This window comes from Epinephelus lanceolatus, chromosome 15 (assembly GCF_041903045.1).
Source record: "Epinephelus lanceolatus isolate andai-2023 chromosome 15, ASM4190304v1, whole genome shotgun sequence".
NCBI lineage: Eukaryota > Metazoa > Chordata > Actinopteri > Perciformes > Serranidae > Epinephelus > Epinephelus lanceolatus.
This window is the reverse complement of record NC_135748.1, coordinates 28,464,532-28,486,098: the sequence shown is the minus strand read 5'-3', so window position 1 is coordinate 28,486,098 and position 21,567 is coordinate 28,464,532. Positions and strand designations below refer to the sequence as shown.

The window sequence follows — 21,567 nt, the reverse complement described above, 5'->3', positions numbered from 1 at the left end:
GAGCCAGTTGGAGGTGGGAGAGAGAGGACTGACTGATACGTCAAATGTCTTACATACTTGGAAAGTTGTTGCATCTCTGTAATTTTCATTCATTCATTTTCTGTAACCTCTTATCCTGTTGGGGGTCTAGGGCTGAAGCCTATCCCAGCTGACATTAGTCAAGAGGTGGGGTGCACCCTGGACATGTCACAAGACTATCACAGGGCTAACACATAGAGACAGACAACCATTCACACTCACATTCACACCTACGGACAATTTAGAGTCACCAATTAACTTGCATGTCTTTGGACTGTGGGAGGAAGCCGGAGCACCCGGAGAACACCTACGCTGACACAGGGAGAACATACAAACTTGACACAGGTTTCGGACGCCCCACCCCATGATAACCACTGCACCCGTGTGCCGCCCTGCAATTGTAATTTTCAACTTGAACGTTTTGCATAGTCTAATTAATTCTTTGTTGACGACTGCGTAGTTTTTGCACGAAACCAAAATTATCTTAGTATAAATTTTTCAAGCTGACATTCAATAACATCAGTTCTTTATGGTTCTCTCCTGCAACTTGACTGGATCCTGTTGGATCAGTTCAAACAAAGTGGATTCGGTGTTGACTTGCTGGGAATAAACGTTTCTTGATTCAGGAAACAAAGGGGAACGAATAAATTCGTGGCACGCCTTTTACATCACACACTATGTAGCCTTTTGGCTTGGGGGAAGGTTTCAATTATTTTCAAGTCAAAAGGTTCAAGCCCAAGTGAAGTCATGAGTCAGTGGTGTTCAAGCCCAAGTCAAGTCTCTTTTGCCTATTTTGTAGAGTCTAAACTAATCAACTTTGCGACTCCAGTCTGACTTGAGTCCTAGTCATGTGACTCGAGTCCACACCTCTGCTGACAAATGTTCAGTGGCGATTGTTTCAAAGTGGCGAGCCCACAGGACAATGATGGCAAGATTGTTTATTTCAAAACCAGATGTGTACAAGTAACAGACAGAGACAATAAATAATGCAGAGACCAAAAACATTTTCTGTATATCTACTGAACCGGGTCAAACAAAGTGATACAAAAACTTTTTGTTTTTGCTCACTTTTCCACCCGTGAGAAGAAACTTAAATACGCACAGACATGGTGTATCGTCCTGGAATGCACACAGAGAGAAGTTTGATACTTGAGGATGATAAAATGTCATCCGGAAACTGCAGATTCACTGTAGAAGAATCACATAATTATGTAATCTTAACGACACGTAAGACTGGCCGAGATGCTGAGCAAAAGTAACACAGTGAAATAAACATGTTTGGTCTCGTAAACAACATGTTATTCCCAGATACACATTATGGAGGGACGAACACAGGTCACTTCCTTCATTCCCGTCAATGTAAGTGGCAGTTTGTTTGTTTGGCTGCCGAAGCGAAAAGACTAGAATTCTTACACAGCCTGCTGCCATACAATAATGCAACATACATTTTTAAAATATTGCCAGTATAATAAGCAGTCAGCCGAACAATGGTTGCAGTTGGAGAGGAAGTCGGCCTCCTTTTCAACCACAAGAAGCCAAACTAAAAGTTACTTTAAGCCGATCTAGAACTCATTGGCTGAAGCTGAAATGCGATGAATGCACTTAATATTAGTGCAGATGCCATACACGTTTGGGTGGAGGAGTCCATGATGCACTAAGTTAGTGTGTAGAAAGCATGAAGGCATTCCCTTACATTATAAGAATATTACTAAACATGAAAAGGCAAGAACAGGTGTTATAGTACATCTAAGTTCCTTGAGAAGAGGAGAGCAGTATCGTTATATTCACCTTGTAAAAAAAGGTTGGTGGACTCCCAGAAAAACTTCCGAGACGCTTCGGTGTCCACGATGTCTAACTATTACCATTCCTACAATTATTATGTCACGATTTTGTTACCAACTGTGAGCCTCACATGGTTTTTCTACGAGCCATAAATCTGAAATAACTTTGGATTAAAAAAAAAAATCCACACATTTCCAAAATATCAAAAGTAATATAAAATGAAACAAAAAAGAGATAAGTAAACAAGCAATTTATATTTACACTACGTACAAGTTACACAACATCTCGTTCATCCATGGCAGTCATTTTTAACTCCTCAGTTATCCCACCTCAGAAACATCCTTTGATTTGATAGTCAGTTTGCTGTTGGGGCAGCGGCCGTCCCTGTTTGTGTGAAGCTTGGAAGTCAAGAAGTCAGTCAATGAGCTTTGAATTGTTACAGCCACATAATGAGAGGGAACAGGTGGAGTCTGGCTCCCTCTGGTGGAAAGCCGGCGGAATGACATGAGATGAGGGCAGCGGCGCTCAGAGATTATCCCCCGGCTGGTACTGAGGCTCAGTGGCAGTGAAGTAGTCCTCCAAAAAGGCCTGCAGGTACTCGAAGGTGGGCCTCTCCTCCGGGTCTTTCTTCCAGCACTGCACCATCAGCTCGTGCAGGGACGAGGGGCAGTCCTGCGGGCACGGCATCCGGTAGCCCCGTTCCACCTGCTCCAGCACCTCGCGGTTGTTCATGCCTGGAGAGAGGAGCGCAGAGAAATGAGAATCAGAATGCCTTTTATTGTCATTGTCTCATTAAAGAAACACAACGAAATTAGGAGTGCTACTCCTGTAAAGTGCTGACAGTTAAAAAAACACATTCTCCATACATTCAATCATCAATCTAAGCAATAAAAATGTTAAACAATAAATTAGTGCAACAGGCAAAAACTACACACAGTATGTTTGTGAATATTGCACAAAGAGTGTTGTAGTTATACTCATGAAAAAGAGTCATCCTGTGTATTTAGAGTCATTCAAAGACCTTATTACTGTGGGAAAAGCTGTGTTTGAGTCTGTCAGGGTTTTGGATGATCTGTAGAGCTCAAGTCAAACAGATGGTATCCTGGGTGAGTTCAGTCTTTAACAACCTCACATCACTGTCTCAATTTAATGGCCTCCTTCATGAGGAGTTTCCACAGTAACAGTAAAAATGTCAGGACATCTAACAGCGGAAAGAATAACAGAGTGCATGTATGCAAGTGCAAGTCTAACTCGAATTTAGAGTGAATACAAAATAGAGACTAAAAATGCTGAAATCTCTAAAAGTAAGTAAGTGGACCTTTGAGCTACGATTATTTTGGTGTTCCAAAAGGTCAACAATTACCTTCCATAATTGAATAAGTACTTCACGGACAAAATGACGATGTGTAAAACAATTAGTCATGCTGTGTTATCTTTAATTCGTGAAGAAAAGTGTTTCAGTCCGGGAGGCAGACACTGTCTCAACATTTGAGACTAGACTTCAGACTTTCCTTTTTGATAAAGCTTATTGTAAGGGCTGGCTCTTATAGTTAGGGCTGGCTTAGGCTTGTCTTGGACCAGCCCCTAGTAAGGCTGACATAGGCCTAGTCTGCCGGGGGACCTCCTATAATACACCGAGTCCCTTCTCTCCTTCTCTCTCTCTCTCTCCTTAGTTTCTGAAAAGCTGGTTATCCTTCACTTGCTAACATTCATGTCCTATTATTTCATATTGCTAATTCACCTTTGTGCTCCACTGTCTGGCATCTCGTATCACAGTGGTGCCTGGATAGTGTGACGTGTGTGGTTATGCTGCTGCTGTGGTCCTGCCAGATGCCTCCTGCTGCTGCTGTTATCATTAGTCATACTTCTACTGTTATTATACACATATGATTATTGTCACATATGTATACTATCAGATATTAATATATACTTTAAACATATTGTACCACAATTACTGTTATTATTATTATTATTATTATTATTATTAATTTTAATATTATTACTTAAATTAATGATGTTGTACGCTATTGTCTGCCCTGCATCTCTCTCTGTCTCTCTTTATGTCTCATTTTGTCATATATATTACTGTTAATTTATCATGTTGATCTGTTCTGTACGACATCTATTGCATGCATGTCGGTCCTGGAAGAGGGATCCCTCCTCAGTTGCTCTTCCTGAGGTTTCTACCATTTTTTTTCCCTGTTAAAGGGTTTTTATGGGGAGTTTTCCTTATCTGCTGTGAGGGTCCTAAGGACAGAGGGATGTTGTTGTGGCAAATTGTGATTTGTGATATTGGACTTTCTAAATAAAACTGAATTGAATTGAATTTTCTTGCATGCCTCTGCAGAAAAAGGTGTTGTTTTGTATTGATTGATTGGGGACCACGCTTAACAACAGCAAAACTCTGTGAGGCACTTTGTGTTACTGTCGTATGAAAAGTGCCATATAAATAAAGTTGATTTGATTTTGATTTGAAAACTATATTGAAACATCAGTCATTCCCACTTTGCATTTTCACTAAAAACACGATTTGAGTCTGGCTTTGAAGAGAGCATACATGAGTTTCACTTTCATTTCAGTTTCAAATAGTAAGGTTTTAGCAAAAATACATGTGTTTGGGAAGTACTGAGCATACAACTGGATAAATAAGACTTGGATTATACTATAATTTTACTGTTTTTTAATCCTGGTCCCTAATAAATTAGTAACGTCCTTGTTTTCTGTGTAGATATGCAAGAGAAACAAAGTTTTCTTTACAAAATCAAGGTAACACATCACGACTAACTGATTTACAAATGGTCATAAATCTCAAAATCTGATTATACTTAAAGTTGTTTATGAAATTGAGCTCTTTCATCTTTACTGTTACTCTGTTACTTATTTAAATACCCAGGATATAATGTCAAAATGTTTACAGCAGAGAAACAAAAACACAGTCACTGCACACGTTCACGCAGCCTTCTGGGCTCACTGCTCTGCATAATGCACAGTGTGATGTACATTATGCAACATGCTGGTCTGTTTATAGCTCACAGAACCACGGCTAGTGTCTCCGCAGACTCGAATGCCCTCACACACTCTGCATTAATCAAATGTGAGCAATCATCTGGGGCTGTGAAGAGTGGCACACTCTCACCTGGATATGGCACTCTGCCCTTGGTCACCAGCTCCGTCAGCAGGATGCCAAACGACCACACGTCCGACTTGATGGTGAACTTCCCGTAGAGAGCGGCCTCAGGAGCAGTCCACTTTATTGGAAACTTTGCACCTAGAAGAAATTCAGAACTTTCTCAAGCTGCTGTGACATTTTTTTTATTTCACTGTTGTTATTCAGGCAGAAATACGAAAAGAAATGAAGCAACAACCTTTACCGAAACCTAAGGATTAAGTAGGTCAGTCTCCTCTGTGTGAATATTTTACTTCATGTGTGATTTCATTAGTGCAGAGACACATGAGGATGTGATAACATCCCACCAGGGGAAAAACGGAACAATTCCATTATCTTGCTCCGTCTCAGTTTGCACTTGGCCCAAGTTGAACAAGTAAACATTTAAATCGCTAGCAAACGAGTGGCTGAACATGTTGACAGAGTGACTAACAGAGTCTGGAAGTCCTCCTGGTGCAGTTCACGTCTGCCAAAACAATCATGGGAGAACAGCATTTGAGTGATTCAGGGCAGGGCCACTTTAGTCCTCATCCTTCAATCCAGATACTCGATGACAGATGGATTTTTGTGTACAGCATGCTCCGTCTTAAATCCCGCACTGTGCCCTTGTGTAAGAGCGATGTTCTGTTGTCTTTGTGCCACGCTGCAACCACATGTGGTTCTGTTTTCCACTGGTGTCACCAAGACAAATTCCTGCTCGTTTACTCTACTCGTTCTGAAAAGTAGTGTGTGTGTGTGCGTGCGTCGGTTTGTAAAATGTGTCTTGCCTAAATGGAATAAGTTATCTGCCAGCCCGCCAACTTTTTCCTCTGACAGTGAGGTTTTCCGGAGATGCTGTGGTTTGGGACTACGACAGTACTACAGGACAGATACACAAATCACAAGCTGACCTCTCTTCCTGCAAAATCCTGCAAACCTACATCTCCTCTCTCTGCATGCATCTCTGCATCTAGATCTGAATCCGTCTCTCTGCATCCTGCATACCTTGTTTTACCATTAGTGCTTACTTACTAAGTGAAAATTTACACGTCACTGACTTAAAACAGGAATGTAAAACGCTGCAAAACTAACTCTTAAGTAGATTTTAGTCGTCACTAAATTTTTTAAGTTACACCAGGTGCAAAATGAACCAAATAGCAAAACTAACATTAGCAGTGAGATTGGTAATATATGAGTAAAAGATGTAATACATAACATGGAGGACACATCTGACTGGATAATAGACGACAGCAGTGGTTCCCAACTGGTGGGTGCAGTCCAAAAGTGGGTTGTGGGTCCATTCTGAATGGACCGCAAGTGACTCGCAAACGTGTCGCAAAGGTTTGTAAAAAACACACAGAATTTCCGGTGCAGGGCTTTTATTTTGAAGTCCCATTTCCTGCTGTAGAGTGAGTGAATAATGGACAGCTACTTAGCAGAGACAGCAAACTAGCTTAATGACATGGCGTAACACTGTCATGACACTGAATATATATAACTGTGTGGACTTTTAACTAATGGCTACAGAGAAATCTGGACCCTGTGGCTGGACCTGTTGGGAACCACTGGACTAGAATGCTGTTTAACAGCGTCGGACAAACATTAAATGCACTGGCATCAGCCTACATTTGTTTACATCACTAGATTTCTTTAATACAGAAGAAAACTTAAAAACGTGCTACTTCTCAGGCAAGTTCTGGAGATATACAGAGTGTCTTTATCAAGTGATTTCTAAGCTGATTTACAGACTTTGATTCAAAATGGACATTGTAGATAATAATATACTCAAGACCTGTAAGTCACACTGAATCCAATACGTGTATAATGTTTGTGTTTTCAGGTTCAGCTACGTGCCTCTGCCTCTGGTTACATTATGAATACTACTAACGCTGAGACACACATTCCCCCATGTTTGCATATCAAGTTTAAGTTTAGTTTACTCATCCATATTAATCCTTAGAGACCTGGATCGACATCCATTTTCTCGTGCTGCATTTAGATGCCTTTCACAAGGATTTAAACTTTTGAACCTGAAGCAAATTGGTTTGATTTCTTTCAAAAACATGGGAAAAAGGTTAACAAGCAAATTGCAAGAAATTAGTAGATTTAGAAAATTGTAAAAGAAAAAAAAAAAGGCTAGGGAAAAATTCCACGAAACTGTATTTATAATTATCATAATAATATAATAATACTATATATAATATATAATAATATATTTGCAATTGTTACAGAATTATTATTTTTGAACAATTTTTCAGGTCATTTCTGTAATATTTTTTATTATTATTTTTTTTTACCCTTTTTTCCAGGTAATTTTCTTGTACAATCTTTTTATTTATTTATTTATTTATTTATTTATTTATTTATATATATATTTTTTTTTTTTTACTAATTTTGTGCTAATTTTTTGGGTAATATCTTCTTAAATTGCTCATTGCCTTCTTCCCATGTTTAATTTCAAGTCAATTTGTTCAGCTTTCCAAGTGTTAAAGGGTTTTAAAAAATGTTTTATACATATATATACATAGAGTGGTATGTGTGTATATGTATATATTTGTTACATTGGTGCTACAATCAATAAAAAAAAGTACAATGTTCATTCAAATGCAGTGAAATTAATTTGCCCTGGCTTTTTTGCCCTTAAAACTATATATAAATAAAAATAAATTAAAGACAACAGCAATAAGAAATTCTATAACATTTTAAAACATTTAAAGTGTCTACTGTTAAATATTTTAAATGTCTTAAAGTGCCTGCAGTGAGTCAGAATTAAACATTTAAAGGGCTATATATATAAATACAGTTTATTACAAAGGACTGGCAGTTAACTTTTATATGTTGTTTGGCCTTCTGAAACTGTTATCTGGATGTTGTGTTCCAGCTTGTGATACCTTGGACTGTGCTACAGATGTTTCCCAGCAACCGATTTACACATGACTTAATTCTTTACAGGTTAAAACTCTGCATGCAACCCCATGAATAACTAAATCATTCATTGCTAAGAACTTAGGGAGAATTTCTCACACAAACGTAGTGATGGATTTACTAAAATCTGGTGCAACCAAACTTAGTAGGCCTACCTTGTCTTGCTGTGTATTCATTGTCCTCGATGAGCCTGGCCAGACCAAAGTCAGCGATCTTACACACCAGACTATCTCCGACCAGGATGTTAGCAGAGCGCAGGTCTCTGTGGATGTAGTTCATCCTCTCAATATATGCCATGCCTGCTGCCACCTGGGAGATGGAGATATTTTTCAACAGTGAACGTCATGTCACAGAACAGTTTCAAGGTGATTAAATCTGTTGTAGGCAAGATTTGTGTGTATGTTAACAGGTATTTTATGAGCTTAAAAAGGTGGAGCTGCAAAAGAGAGTGCGATCTCTTAAAGGGACAGTTCACCCTAAAATCAAAATTCTTTTTATCAGTCTAGATTGTTTTGGTGTGAGCTGCCGAGTGTTGGCGATATCAGCCAAAGAGATGTCCACCTACTTTAATATAATGAAACTAGATGGCTCTCGGCTTGTGGTGACCAAAGCGCCAAAAATACATTTGAAAAGCAATGTCTCTTTCCAGAAATCATGACCCAGTTACTTACAATAATCCACAGACCTTGTTGTGAGTTTCGTGTTGGAACTTTTTTCTGTCAAACAACACCTGCCAACTGTATCACTGCGCAGAAGGAAGCATACATCTCATGGATGAGAGGCTGTTGCTTGTGATAGCGTGAGATGTAAATACTAATGGCATCCTCTTCTGCTGAGCTGCAATGTTAGCTAGCACAGTGGTGCTAGGTGAGCTAGCTATAGATTTATGCTTCCTTCTACGTGGTGACATTTGGGGGATGTAGTTCAGCAGACAGAAAATAGTTCCTACATGAAACTGCTCACAACAAGGTCTGTGGATTATCTTGAGTAACTGGGTCATGATTTCTGGAAAGAGAAGGCATCTTTACGGCCGATATCTTCAACACTCGGCAACTCACACCAATAATCTTTTTTCATTGTCACTCCCGGCTGAGCCAAGTCAGAGATGGGGACTTGAGTCATTGTGACTTGGACTCGAGTCGACTTGAGTCGCTGTTTTGATGACTTGTGACTTGACAAAAAATAAAAGACTTGAGACTTGACTCAGACTTGGAAGTTAAAGACTCGGGACTTGACTTGACTTGAGACACGATGACTTGAATGACTTGAGTGTTATTCACATCATATTTTCAGTTTGACTATAAACTAGAACTTGTTTTTTAATTTATTTGCTAACATTAACCCCAGAAAACGTGAGCGAACATTCCGACCGGTTCATCACAAGACCGGCTGTACATTTTATGTACGAGCAACACAGGGTTAAATGAGCTAAATGGGTGATTTTGGCTGCTGCCTTGGTCAGTGTGTGTGCGTGCGCATGGAGGTCGTCTCTGCAAAGTAAACATTGCAGCGATGAAGTCACCTAAAATTTGGTTAAAACTGAGTAACCCAACTTACGTTGTAAAGTTGAATGAATACTGTTTGAGATGGACTAAATGAAGTAATGGTTTTAAAATTGAGTAATTATTACATGCTAAAACACTAGTAAACAAAGTAGATATTGCTTAAAAACAGATCATGACATAAATATGGGTTTAAAACTTAGCAAAGTAAGTAAATATAATTTAAAATGGAATAAATATGTTAAAATAGTACATGAAATAGATACGATTTTAAAATGAAGTAACTTTTAGAGCATATGAAGTTGATTTGGGTTAACAGCTGAGTTAATGAGGTGTATATATAGCTAAGATCAGATTCTACAGGTAAAATTACAATAATAAGGTGACTTGACTTGGACTTGACTTGACCTATTACAGGACTTGACTTGACTTGACTTGACATGACATAACCTGTGACTTGACTTGACTTGACTTGCCCGAGAAAAAATGACTTGGGACTTACTTGAGACTTGAAGGTTAAGACTTGAGACTTACTTGAGACTTGCACATGTGTGACTTGGTCCCATCTCTGAGCCGAGTAAAGCCCTGCCGCACCAATTTGTGTTTCCATTGTCAGCTTTGACGTGCTGTGCCACGCCAAGCTGCGCCGGGGATGGACCAAAAGTGCCCACCCTCAAGCGGGTAGTGGTGACATCTCTCCAACCACAACCAACCCCAAACAGCCCTAGTTCTTCCCTTTAAACAGCATGTGTGTTGCAGACTCTACTCACCTCTGTCTGCAGGAGACCAGAGAGAAAGGCTTTTTTAAAAGTCTCTGTTTGTTCAGCTCTCAGCACTTCTGTAGCTTCTAACTTAATCTCTGTGGTTTGGAGTTTAGTTTCTCTCCTGCTTCCTGTTTGTACTTTAGATATCTGCTTTATTTTACGGTTTCATGTTTGCTGTCAGCCATATAAGAATTTGTGTGAAGTTGCTGCTCGAAAACTCAACATTTCCTTATTTTGGTGCTTCACAATAAAAGTTTGTACATAACAAAATATTGTTGGACTTTTATTGTGAAGAATCTATAGGAGATGGAATGTGTTTTTACTGAATTAGTGGAACTTTGTTGGCAGTTTGTCTTCTATAATAATAGAAATAATAAAGGCAAGTCTAATAATACAGCAGGGAAGAAGAGTGAAAGCAGAAACAGCCAGAGAAACCACAGAAATGCAGATCCCTGCTGTGATGGGCTGTCGGCCCAAACCAAACCAAGCCAAGCCAAGCCAGCCTACGACTGTAGAAAAGGGAGACAAAACAATGCAGACTGATAAACAGCACTACAGGTGAGGAAAAATGTGTATGTTTGATTTTAGGGTGAACTGTCCCTTTAACTGAAAACACTCTAGTGTCACAGGAAGTGCAGAATCACAGCTACAAAACAGCGAGTGAGTGCTTCATCCGTGACGCTAAATCACTGAACTTTAGATACTTTATTGTTCATCTGGTCGTATTATACCAGCCAGTCTGGTGAGTAACAATGTGCTAAGTTCATATTTTTGAAATTCTGCCATCTTGGCCTGCTGAAATGAGACGCTGCCTAATGAAACTGTAAACACTGGGCTTAACATCAAGATGGAAATGGCTGTAAACGTGCAACACTGAGTTTAAATGAATAAACTGCAAACAGCTGGAGGTGGTTAAAGTAAATAAAGAAAGCTCTTAGAAAAACAAATCCTCCTTCAGAGTGCTCTGGAAACAAATCCACAGACTTCAGATCCTTTTCAGCAGCGTACCTGAGCTGCCATGTCCACTAGATTTGGCAGTTTGAGGCCTCGACCTTCTCCATCTTTTAGGAAGTCAAGCAAACTCCCTATAAAAAGAAAACAGAGGATGAAAAACAAGTCAGGATCTGTTGCCTCGTATTGTCTTCAGCTGGTAGATCTTAACTCAGCTTTGGATGAAAACTGAAGCAAAACATTGCAGCCTAATGTGACATCGATTCTGGGATTCCTGCCACACGTTACACTTGGCTCAAACTTTTATTTGTTAGTTATCGCTGTGGTAACTGAGGATCTCGCCTTCAAAACCACAACTTGTATTTGTATCACAGTATTTGTTACCATATAGTGATGTGGATATGCCGTAAAGAAGGACACACACTGTGCTGTCCATGCAGATGTATAAATTATGTACACACTGTGTAGGTGTGCACAAATGCATGTATGTAATATTCATAGTGTCTTTTTTAGTGTCAGTTTAAAATAGCATATACCTTTGCACATGTACTCAGTGACGATGTAGATGGGTTCTTCGGACACCACGGCGTACAGCTGCACCAGCTTGTCGTGTCGGAGCTTCTTCATGATCTGAGCCTCCTCCAGGAAGGACTCGGGCGACATTGTGCCGGGCTTCAGAGTCTTCACCGCCACCTTGGTGGTGCCGTTCCACGTGCCTGACAATCAAAATTAAAAAAGAGGCTGTTAATGTTCAAGGGTAATTCTCTGGAGGTTAGTGGCTGGTATTTTATTTCAATGGGAGATATTCAGCGTTTGAAAAATGTAATGTATAGTCTGAAAGGAATGGAAGGACATAAAAGCATATGAAAGTAATGCGTGACTGAAAGCTACTGACATTATCCTTCAGTTACCTTGAGATTTTTATCACCTGTGTTAGTTTAAAAAGTGTAGAGCAGATAACTGGCTACAGATAGGGGCTGGAGTTGCTCAAGTACAAAACTTAGTAAGGTATTATGTGCTGTAACAGGATACCCATAATGAAAATAATAGGGCTGTCCCCCGAATAGCTGACCAAACATTAGTCGACCAGAAAGATCATTAGTCAGCAAGATTTAATTAGTTGACAAGTCCCAGAAAAAAGAAAAAGGGAGACTCTTTAAGGAGCTGCGCCTTGTCAAAATAAATCAAAACCTATATGAATGGACCATGTGGGAATTTAATTTGAAAGGACAGACACAGGAAGTGGCCACGCTCAGCAGTCGGACAGGAGTCAGGTTAATTTCCAGGGCTGGTACCTGCAGTTATTCCACAGGCTAGTTAATAACATGTTGGGCAGGAAATCCAAAGTGTGGGATCATTTTGAGAAGGTGAAGGACGAACCCAAGGTGATATGTAAACTCATCTTCACTGGTCGACTACAAACATGACGTATCATCTGAAACATGGAAGTAGCTACATGCCCATTAGCCCACAGCGTCATTAACAGACGGCTCGCTCAGTGTGTGACGTGCACTTGTAGATAAAATATAGGCCTATATTAATGAAGGTTCATTAGTATGGTTTTGTATTTCTCTGTAATGTAGCACAGTGTTAACAATGTTACTGATACTATTCTTTCTCACACCTTCAACTCAAACCATGTGTTGCCCCACCCAAAATATATAATATAATCATTAAATAAATATCAGAAACATGCAGGCGACTAGTGATGACTATTGGTCACTATTCTAGTGGGTTGTGATGACTGAGAAGGATTACTTCTGTTTGAGTTTATACATTGTGTTGTTGAGGGAAAATCCTGCCTAATATACCAAGCTAGACTAAAAAGCTGCTACTAGCTGAAATCTTGTTAAAAGGATCCGTTATTGGATTTGACTTAATCCATGTTTATGGTACCAACAAATGTTCAGACACACACGGAGCATTTCACAATCCAGTGTGTGACAAATTAAGTTTTACAAACTCCGTCTGAACTAAAACAACGTGTCTAAACTGAGTTTAGATAAGCCATGGCACAGAAACCTAATTAGACTTAACAAATACAGACACCATCTCTCACAAGGTCTAAAGGCCTGTACAGATTCTGAACGCAAGAAGAAAGCATGAGAAGTTCAAAAATCTTATTCCAGTCCAAATGAACACTGAGATTCAACAGAGATCTAAATTCCTAAATGAAATCACTGAGAGCAAACACTCCTCCCTGTGGGTAACATTAGCTGGGTGTTAGTTTTGAATGATCCAACACATGCAGTATGTTGTTGCAACACTGCTCACAGCTGTCTAAATCTCCATTCATGCCAAAAAGAAGACGCCAAAAAGGTACGCACCCATCCAGACCTCCCCAAACTGGCCATTCCCGAGACGTTTGATGAGCTGCAGCGACTCCCGCGGGATCTCCCACACGTCTTTGGTTTTGACGGACAGGTCAGTCAGACGAGGCATGCCTTTGTGGCACGGTACGATCAGTCTGCAGCACAGCCCTGCAGCCCTGGCTGGATCAACCACGCAGTTTGAATTTCAAATGATGTTAAAGTCGTATAAAGCCATATGACATTGTAATATAAAGGCAGGGAGAGCAGACGCAGATCTGTCATGACATCCCCCATAACTGTGGCAGAGTCTCACCAGAGTAGTGCTGCACGAGCTGCTGGAGCGTCTCAAACTGCGCTCTGGTGGTGATGTAGTAGCCTCCACTGTCCAGCTTGCGGATCTTATAGTGTTTGACGTGATCTCCCTTGACATCATCCCAGTCCTGGATGGAGAGAGAGTAGGCCCCTGGAACAGAGACAACACAGCCATAAAGAAAGAAACTGGTGGGTTTAGCAGACTAGAGCAAAATCTCTGGTAAGTTTTAATGAGTGTATATAAAGCAAATTGTCCAAAATAATTAGGGCAATGAATATGGAGCAACTGCCTGGTTAATGACATGATATTAATCTGAATTTTAAAGAGGACCTATTATGCTACTTTTGAGGTTCGCACTTCTATTTTGAGTTCCTACTAGGACATGTTTACGTGCTTTAATGTTGGAAAAACATTTTATTTTCCCCATACCATCAGTGCTGAAACACCTGTATTCACCCTCTGTCTTTTAGCATCTGTCTACTTGAGCCCCCCCCTCACAAAAATGCCCAGCCTGCACTCTATTGGAAATTCCAGGTCTTCTTTGTTTTGGCATCTCTGCACTATCATTATAGCCGGAGAATGACAATACCAGAGCATAGTGGCACTTTCTATTGTGAATAATCACCAGTAAAAGCTTCTTAACACAACAGGACATGTTCCAGCAGGAATATAATCCAAAACTGGGAAGAAATTAACAGCAACAGCAACAAAGATTAGATGTTTCTCTGACATTAGCATGTAGCTTTATGCGGCAGTGTACTCACAGCTGGGGAAAGACTGTATAGCCGCATTTTCTCCCATTAAAAATCACCAATAAAAGCAGCTAAGCACAACCACACATATTCCAGCAGGAATATAATCAGAAATTGGGGAGAAATTAACATCAGCAACTAAAATTACATGTTTCCCTGACGTTAGCATGTAGCTACATGTAGCAGTTTACTTGCAGCCGAAGTATGACTGCAAAAAATGGCACTTTTCACAGTTAAAAATCACCAATAATCGTTTCTGAGCAAAACCAGACATGTTCCATCGGGACTATAATGCAAAATTGTGGAGAAATGAACAACATCAGCCACCATGATTATGTTTCCCGGACATTAGCGTGTAGCTACATGTAACGGTTTACTTACAGCCGGGGGATAACTGCATAACCAATAAAAGCTTCTAAACCCAACTGGACTTGCTCCAGCAGGATGATCCAATATTAGAGATAAATGAACAACAATAGCAATGAAGATTAGATGTTTCATTGACATTAGCATGTAGCTTCATTTAGCAGTGTCCTCGCAGCTGGGGAATGACTGTGTGCAGCCGCATTTTCCCCCATTAAAAATCACCGATGAAAGTTACTTAACACGACCGGGCATGTTCCAGCAGGAATATGATCCAGAAGCAGGAAGAAATTAAAAACATCAGCAACCAAAATTACATGTTTCCAACGTTAGCATGTAGCTACATGTAGCCACTTACTTGCAGCCAGGGAATGAATGCGTAACCAATAAACCAAAAAAAAGGTTCTGAGCACAAACAAAACACAACATCAGAGACTAACGATTACTGGTTTCCCTGATGTTAGCATGTAGCTTCATGTAGCAGTGTATGTAATGTTTATACTTGCAGTAATGTGCCTGGAGCAGATGACCATAAAGAAATCTGTCGCTAACTGATATCAACTTGTCTCTTAAGTAGAAAAAAACAGTCTGAAGTCTAAGGCTTTTTGCCACATTTAATAAGAACATCTGACATTGTAACATATGACAGAAAGTTTTTTAAAAAGCCCATAAGATCCTGTTTAAGCGTCAATATTGGTCTTATTTTCCTGTAGTTTTTTTCTAGAAATAAATGCCTTCTACTGCCACCGTAATTAAAGTGTTCATAAATATTTTTTTTATTCACAAACACAATTTTTAAAAGCATTCAACATGTCAGCATGTAAGCTGCTGCTCGGTCAGAGTACCTTTGGTTGTTTCACTCTCACGGATAAGGAAAGTGCCTCTGGCGTTGCCGTTGGAGAGCAGTTGCCTCTCTGCGTCCTTTCGACCTAATTTACCAAAATACCAGCTGCAGGAAGAAAAGAAAAAGGAGTCAAACTATGGGGTGTAATATTTGGTTTAAACATGTTTTAAATATATTTTAATCTTTTATTCTTACTGTACGTGCCACTACGCCAGTTAATAAAAGACTGTGAGATGAGCTCTCAAATATTTATGATACGCTCTCTGCTGATGAAGCTGCCGTGTGTGCTCATTTATAAAAAGTTTTACTCACTCCTCAGCCTGGATTGAGTCCACCGGGGCAACATAATTGCTGGGAATGTAACCAGTTCCACCTGTAGTGAGAGAGCGAGCCTCCCACCAGTCGCCCTCACTGAGGAGAGAGGGATACAGAGAAATGGAGGATGGAGGCAGGTTGGAATAAACACATCAGCCGTTTACACATTATGCAGAGAGGCACAAATAAACACTCAGTAGTGGATCAGATTTATTGGCTTGTCTCTGAGAGCAGAGTAGAGAGCGCATAAAAACAAACTACAAAACAAGTTGTTTTTCTAGTGCGTGGGCCCCTGAAGCTTCGGTGAATCATCTCTTTAAAGTACAACTGAAATCACAGTTAGTCATCCCTTATGTTAGTCAGGATAATAGTTTTTTTATTAATAAAAAGGGAGAAAAATGGTCTTTGGGGTGGTCAGGTTTAGAGTGGGTTATGGTTTGGTTCAGATTTATGTAAGGGGAAACACATAACAGTATGTCACAATATAGTTTGAGCTGACTTGAGCTGAGTTTTGATGAAACTACAGTACAGGCCAAAAGTTTGGACACACCTTCTCATTCAATGCGTTTTCTTTATTTTCATGACTATTTACATTGTAGATTCTCACTGAAGGCATCAAAACTATGAATGAACACATGTGGAGTTATGTACTTAACAAAAAAAGGTGAAATAACTGAAAACATGTTTTATATTCTAGTTTCTTCAAAATAGCCACCCTTTGCTCTGATTACTGCTTTGCACACTCTTGGCATTCTCTCCATGAGCTTCAAGAGGTAGTCACCTGAAATGGTTTTCCAACAGTCTTGAAGGAGTTCCCAGAGGTGTTTAGCACTTGTTGGCCCCTTTGCCTTCACTCTGCGGTCCAGCTCACCCCAAACCATCTCGATTGGGTTCAGGTCCGGTGACTGTGGAGGCCAGGTCATCTGCCGCAGCACTCCATCACTCTCCTTCTTGGTCAAATAGCCCTTACACAGCCTGGAGGTGTGTTTGGGGTCATTGTCCTGTTGAAAAATAAATGATCGTCCAACTAAATGCAAACCGGATGGGATGGCATGTCGCTGCAGGATGCTGTGGTAGCCATGCTGGTTCAGTGTGCCTTCAATTTTGAATAAATCCCCAACAGTGTCACCAGCAAAACACCCCCACACCATCACACCTCCTCCTCCATGCTTCACAGTGGGAACCAGGCATGTGGAATCCATCCGTTCACCTTTTCTGCGTCTCACAAAGACACGGCGGTTGGAACCAAAGATCTCAAATTTGGACTCATCAGACCAAAGCACAGATTTCCACTGGTCTAATGTCCATTCCTTGTGTTTCTTGGCCCAAACAAATCTCTTCTGCTTGTTGCCTCTCCTTAGCAGTGGTTTCCTAGCAGCTCTTTGACCATGAAGACCTGATTCGCGCAGTCTCCTCTTAACAGTTGTTCTAGAGATGGGTCTGCTGCTAGAACTCTGTGTGGCATTCATCTGGTCTCTGATCTGAGCTGCTGTTAACTTGCGATTTCTGAGGCTGGTGACTCGGATGAACTTATCCTCAGAAGCAGAGGTGACTCTTGGTCTTCCTTTCCTGGGTCGGTCCTCATGTGTGCCAGTTTCGTTGTAGCGCTTGATGGTTTTTGCGACTCCACTTGGGGACACATTTAAAGTTTTTGCAATTTACCGGACTGACTGACCTTCATTTCTTAAAGTAATGATGGCCACTCGTTTTTCTTTAGTTAGCTGATTGGTTCTTGCCATAATATGAATTTTAACAGTTGTCCAATAGGGCTGTCGGCTGTGTATTAACCTGACTTCTGCACAACACAACTGATGGTCCCAACCCCATTGATAAAGCAAGAAATTCCACTAATTAACCCTGATAAGGCACACCTGTGAAGTGGAAACCATTTCAGGTGACTACCTCTTGAAGCTCATGGAGAGAATGCCAAGAGTGTGCAAAGCAGTAATCAGAGCAAAGGGTGGCTATTTTGAAGAAACTAGAATATAAAACATGTTTTCAGTTATTTCACCTTTTTTTGTTAAGTACATAACTCCACATGTGTTCATTCATAGTTTTGATGCCTTCAGTGAGAATCTACAATGTAAATAGTCATGAAAATAAAGAAAACGCATTGAATGAGAAGGTGTGTCCAAACTTTTGGCCTGTACTGTATATCAAAATTTATGGTCACAGAAACATTTTGAGCAGCTTCACAGCAAACCTAATATGGAAACAGTTCAAAAAAATGATACTAGAACTTCTTCTTTGGTGATGTCACATACTCAGCAAGACTCATTTAGTATATGATGTGTATGCTCAACTGTGTAGAAAGGTGCAAATTAACAGACCCTGAAATATAATGCGGAATTTATACTTCCTTGTTGAATCGATGCGGTAGGGTACGTGCACCTCCGCAGAAACACAGGCCTCCTGCCTATATTTGTAAGCTGAAACCATTTCCCTCAGTGGAAACTAAGCTTTTATTTACTTTTATTTCAAAGATAAGAAACAATTAATTGTGAAGACAATAAAGCCTCCACAAAAATAGCATTTTAAGTCTTGTGTGTTATTTATCCTGGCTTCATATGAGCAGAGGAAATCTCTGCTCGTCGCTAGGCTAATTCACACAATGTAAAATGCCATAGGCTTGTGCTAATAACATTAGCATGTTATATTTGTTTGGAAAACGTGTTTAGTATAAGACAGTTGTTTTGTCAGTGAACCTTTTGAGTTGTAATGAAGCCGAATTTTATGATGTTGCCTTTGTTAAATGCTGCTGTTGTCCCTGGTTTCATATGAGTAGAGGAAAAATCAGCTAGCCTCTAGGCTAAATGCCATAGGCTTGTGCTAAAAACATTAGCATGTTGTATTTGTGGGGAAAATGTGTCCAGATAAAGACAAGTGCGTTGTCTGTGAATGCTGTGAGTTATAGTGAAGCTGATTTGTGTACTTGTGTTTGAAATTGTCTTTATTAAGCCATGTTTAATGTATGTTTTTTATTCAACTAAACTTTACAGCACTTCACAGAAACCCTGCTGCCAACTAGTGTTTTGGAGGTGTAACTGCAGAGTGACACAGACACACCACCACGTGTGTAGGCTACGGCGTAGGGTCTGCACAGAGCTGTACTTGATATGCATGTGTTGTCGTTACGTGTAGAGCCCTGTTCCTACAATGCAAACTGGCAGAATGCTTTCATCAAAACACAACAAATCTGTCAGGCTTCACATGCAACATAACCCTCATGGGCCAGGTCAGGTCTATAACACAGAGACCTGTTTCCTCTGTCTGTGCCTGCGGAACAACATTTCAGTCCACATGCAGCATTTAGACATTCACAACCGACAAAAAAACAGAAAGTGGCGAAAACACGACCGCCACCCTTGAATGCTGTCATGCAGATGTTTCCACACTTACGTGCTGTTGAGGATCTGGAACCTCTCCCCCTTCCTGAAGCTGAGGTCATCCTCAGTCCTGGCTTCGTAGTCGTAGAGAGCCACAAACAGAGTCACCCCTGCAGGGACACAGAAAGTGACGTGCGATGGCTGGAGTTAGAGGAGATGAACTGCATGGATGAAGCATTATGTTGGGATTTTCACTGTGGCTTTATTGTTGGGTTCGTTCATCTGTCTCACACATGGGCTGCTTGTTATGTAATGGCGATACGAATCACTGCCCTCTTCATTTATTTCTTGCATCCCATCTGCTGCTTTTATTTTAACACCAAATTCTCACAGTTAATTTTCAAATATCTACATTATATACAGGTACAATTTAGCCAAAGAAATCTTCCATATTATTTAATGTGCTATTTTCAAAACTAACTCATTCATTTTTACAGTTTACATTTAATATTTCATAACTTACGTCTGTGATTACTATTTGTTATCTGTTAGTGTAAATCTGGGCTTTTGCCCCACTCCTGTGTAAAACATAAGATTACGATTGCTATTTTTATGTTATTTGAAGTTAAAGCTGTACTCATCAACAATTTTATATCAACACTGACATCAAGTGACTAGATGTAATGTGAAAAGAGTTGCTCACAGCCACCCGACTCCAGCTTTCCTCAGCTCTATGAAGTATTTTATTGTCTTTCAGCTCCCTGTTTTGGTTTTACAGCTCTCTCAGGAGTTGGTGGAGACCAAAACAGAGTGAAAAATGAAATGAATATAGAAGTGTATAAGCTAACATGCTAATATAAAAAAACAAACAAAAGCACAGTGGTTCAGTGATTAGCATTGTTGCTTCACAGCAAGGCAGTTCCTGGTTTGAGTTTGCATGTTCTCCCCGTGTCAGCATGGGTTTTCTCCAGATACTCCAGCTTCCTCCCACAGTCCAAAGACATGCGGGTTAATTGGTGACTCTAAATTGGCTGTAGGTGTGAATATGTGTGTGCTGTCTGTCTCTATGTGTCAGCCCTGTGATAGTCTGGTGACCTGTGCAGGGTGTACCCCGCCTCTCGCCCAATGTCAGCTGGGATAGGCTCCAGCCCCCCGTGACCCCTAACACGGCAAGCAGTTCTGGAAAATGAATGAATTAAAGAAAAAAAATCTATCAAATCAATCCATTCTACAGAAGCCCTGAGAGGCAAGGTGAAAAGAAACTTTTTTGCAGGTAATGTTGGCCTTAACCTAAGTTTATCTCCTGTGAGATATTATCTCCTACGCAGGAGGCTTTTAGGCTTAACTGAGCTGTTTTAAGAGGAAGAAAGTTGTGCAGAATAATGAGCTTAGTGCACGATACAAAGGGCATTGAAAGTTCAGCCAAATGCAGCATAAACAAAGGGTTTTACCTGCTCAGGTAACTAACTACAAATGTCTACTGTAAAACATAACAGAGCCGCTAACAGCAATGTCTTGGTTCCCACGTGCACACATGCGCAGTCTAGTCAGCAAGAGACCATGCATAAACTACCACAGTGTCGTCATTTATTTTATTTCTTTACGCGATTAAATTAAAACTGTATTTCAGTTGGAGCATCCTCTAAGAATGGTGCGCAAACGTTTAATGCTGCTGAGGTCTAGATTAGGGAGACCAATCAAACTCATCTGATGTGATTTAAAACAGCCCTGTATCTCTTAATAAGCCTGAATCTGCCAAATGATTTCATTTTCTGATTTGATCTGAATCGTTCCTGGACAGTCAGAGTCACAACGCTGCAGTAAAGCCCTGCACGTTTCCCATTGAGTGCAGTGACCTCTGAACACACCTCACAGTGACCAAAAGTGCTCACTGTCTCAGAGGCAAACACATTACTGTCCTCACAGAAGGGTCAGATGATGTTTCTGCTCTGCTCTGTCCTAGCTGACTGTTGTTTGGAAGTTTTTTTCACCTCATATGTGAATGTTGTTCAGTGTTTCCCTCCTGGAGTAATTTCTTATTCATACAAGCTGGTGTTGCTGACTCCACAGATGCAGAGTGTTTATCTGTGCTAGAAAAAAAAAGCCAAGCTAAGTAGTTTACATGAAAGCAAGAGATGCTGGTAAGTTATGCATCACACATCATATGTATCTTTAAAATCTTAAGTGAGAGATTGTAAAGGCCTTTCCGCCACTATTCAGCACACTGTCTGATCTCTCTGGTTGTGAAATGTGCA

The 21,567-nt window shown here is 40.3% G+C and overlaps 1 protein-coding gene across 1 annotated transcript in view; it reads right to left on the bottom strand.

Annotated features, from left to right (window-relative positions):
- Nucleotides 1-941: 941 nt before the first annotated feature.
- fyna (FYN proto-oncogene, Src family tyrosine kinase a) overlaps nucleotides 942-21,567 on the bottom strand; it is a 37,026-nt gene continuing 16,400 nt past the window's right edge. Inside the window, exons 3-12 of the mRNA XM_033643051.2 lie at nucleotides 19,386-19,482; nucleotides 15,984-16,082; nucleotides 15,673-15,776; nucleotides 13,713-13,862; nucleotides 13,415-13,579; nucleotides 11,624-11,803; nucleotides 11,145-11,221; nucleotides 8,026-8,179; nucleotides 4,937-5,068; nucleotides 942-2,534 (exon numbers count right to left, since the gene is read on the bottom strand). Of these exons, the coding sequence (XP_033498942.1) occupies nucleotides 2,326-2,534; nucleotides 4,937-5,068; nucleotides 8,026-8,179; nucleotides 11,145-11,221; nucleotides 11,624-11,803; nucleotides 13,415-13,579; nucleotides 13,713-13,862; nucleotides 15,673-15,776; nucleotides 15,984-16,082; nucleotides 19,386-19,482 (1,367 nt within the window). The 3' untranslated portion in view covers nucleotides 942-2,325. The remainder of the gene's footprint in view (nucleotides 2,535-4,936; nucleotides 5,069-8,025; nucleotides 8,180-11,144; nucleotides 11,222-11,623; nucleotides 11,804-13,414; nucleotides 13,580-13,712; nucleotides 13,863-15,672; nucleotides 15,777-15,983; nucleotides 16,083-19,385; nucleotides 19,483-21,567) is intronic.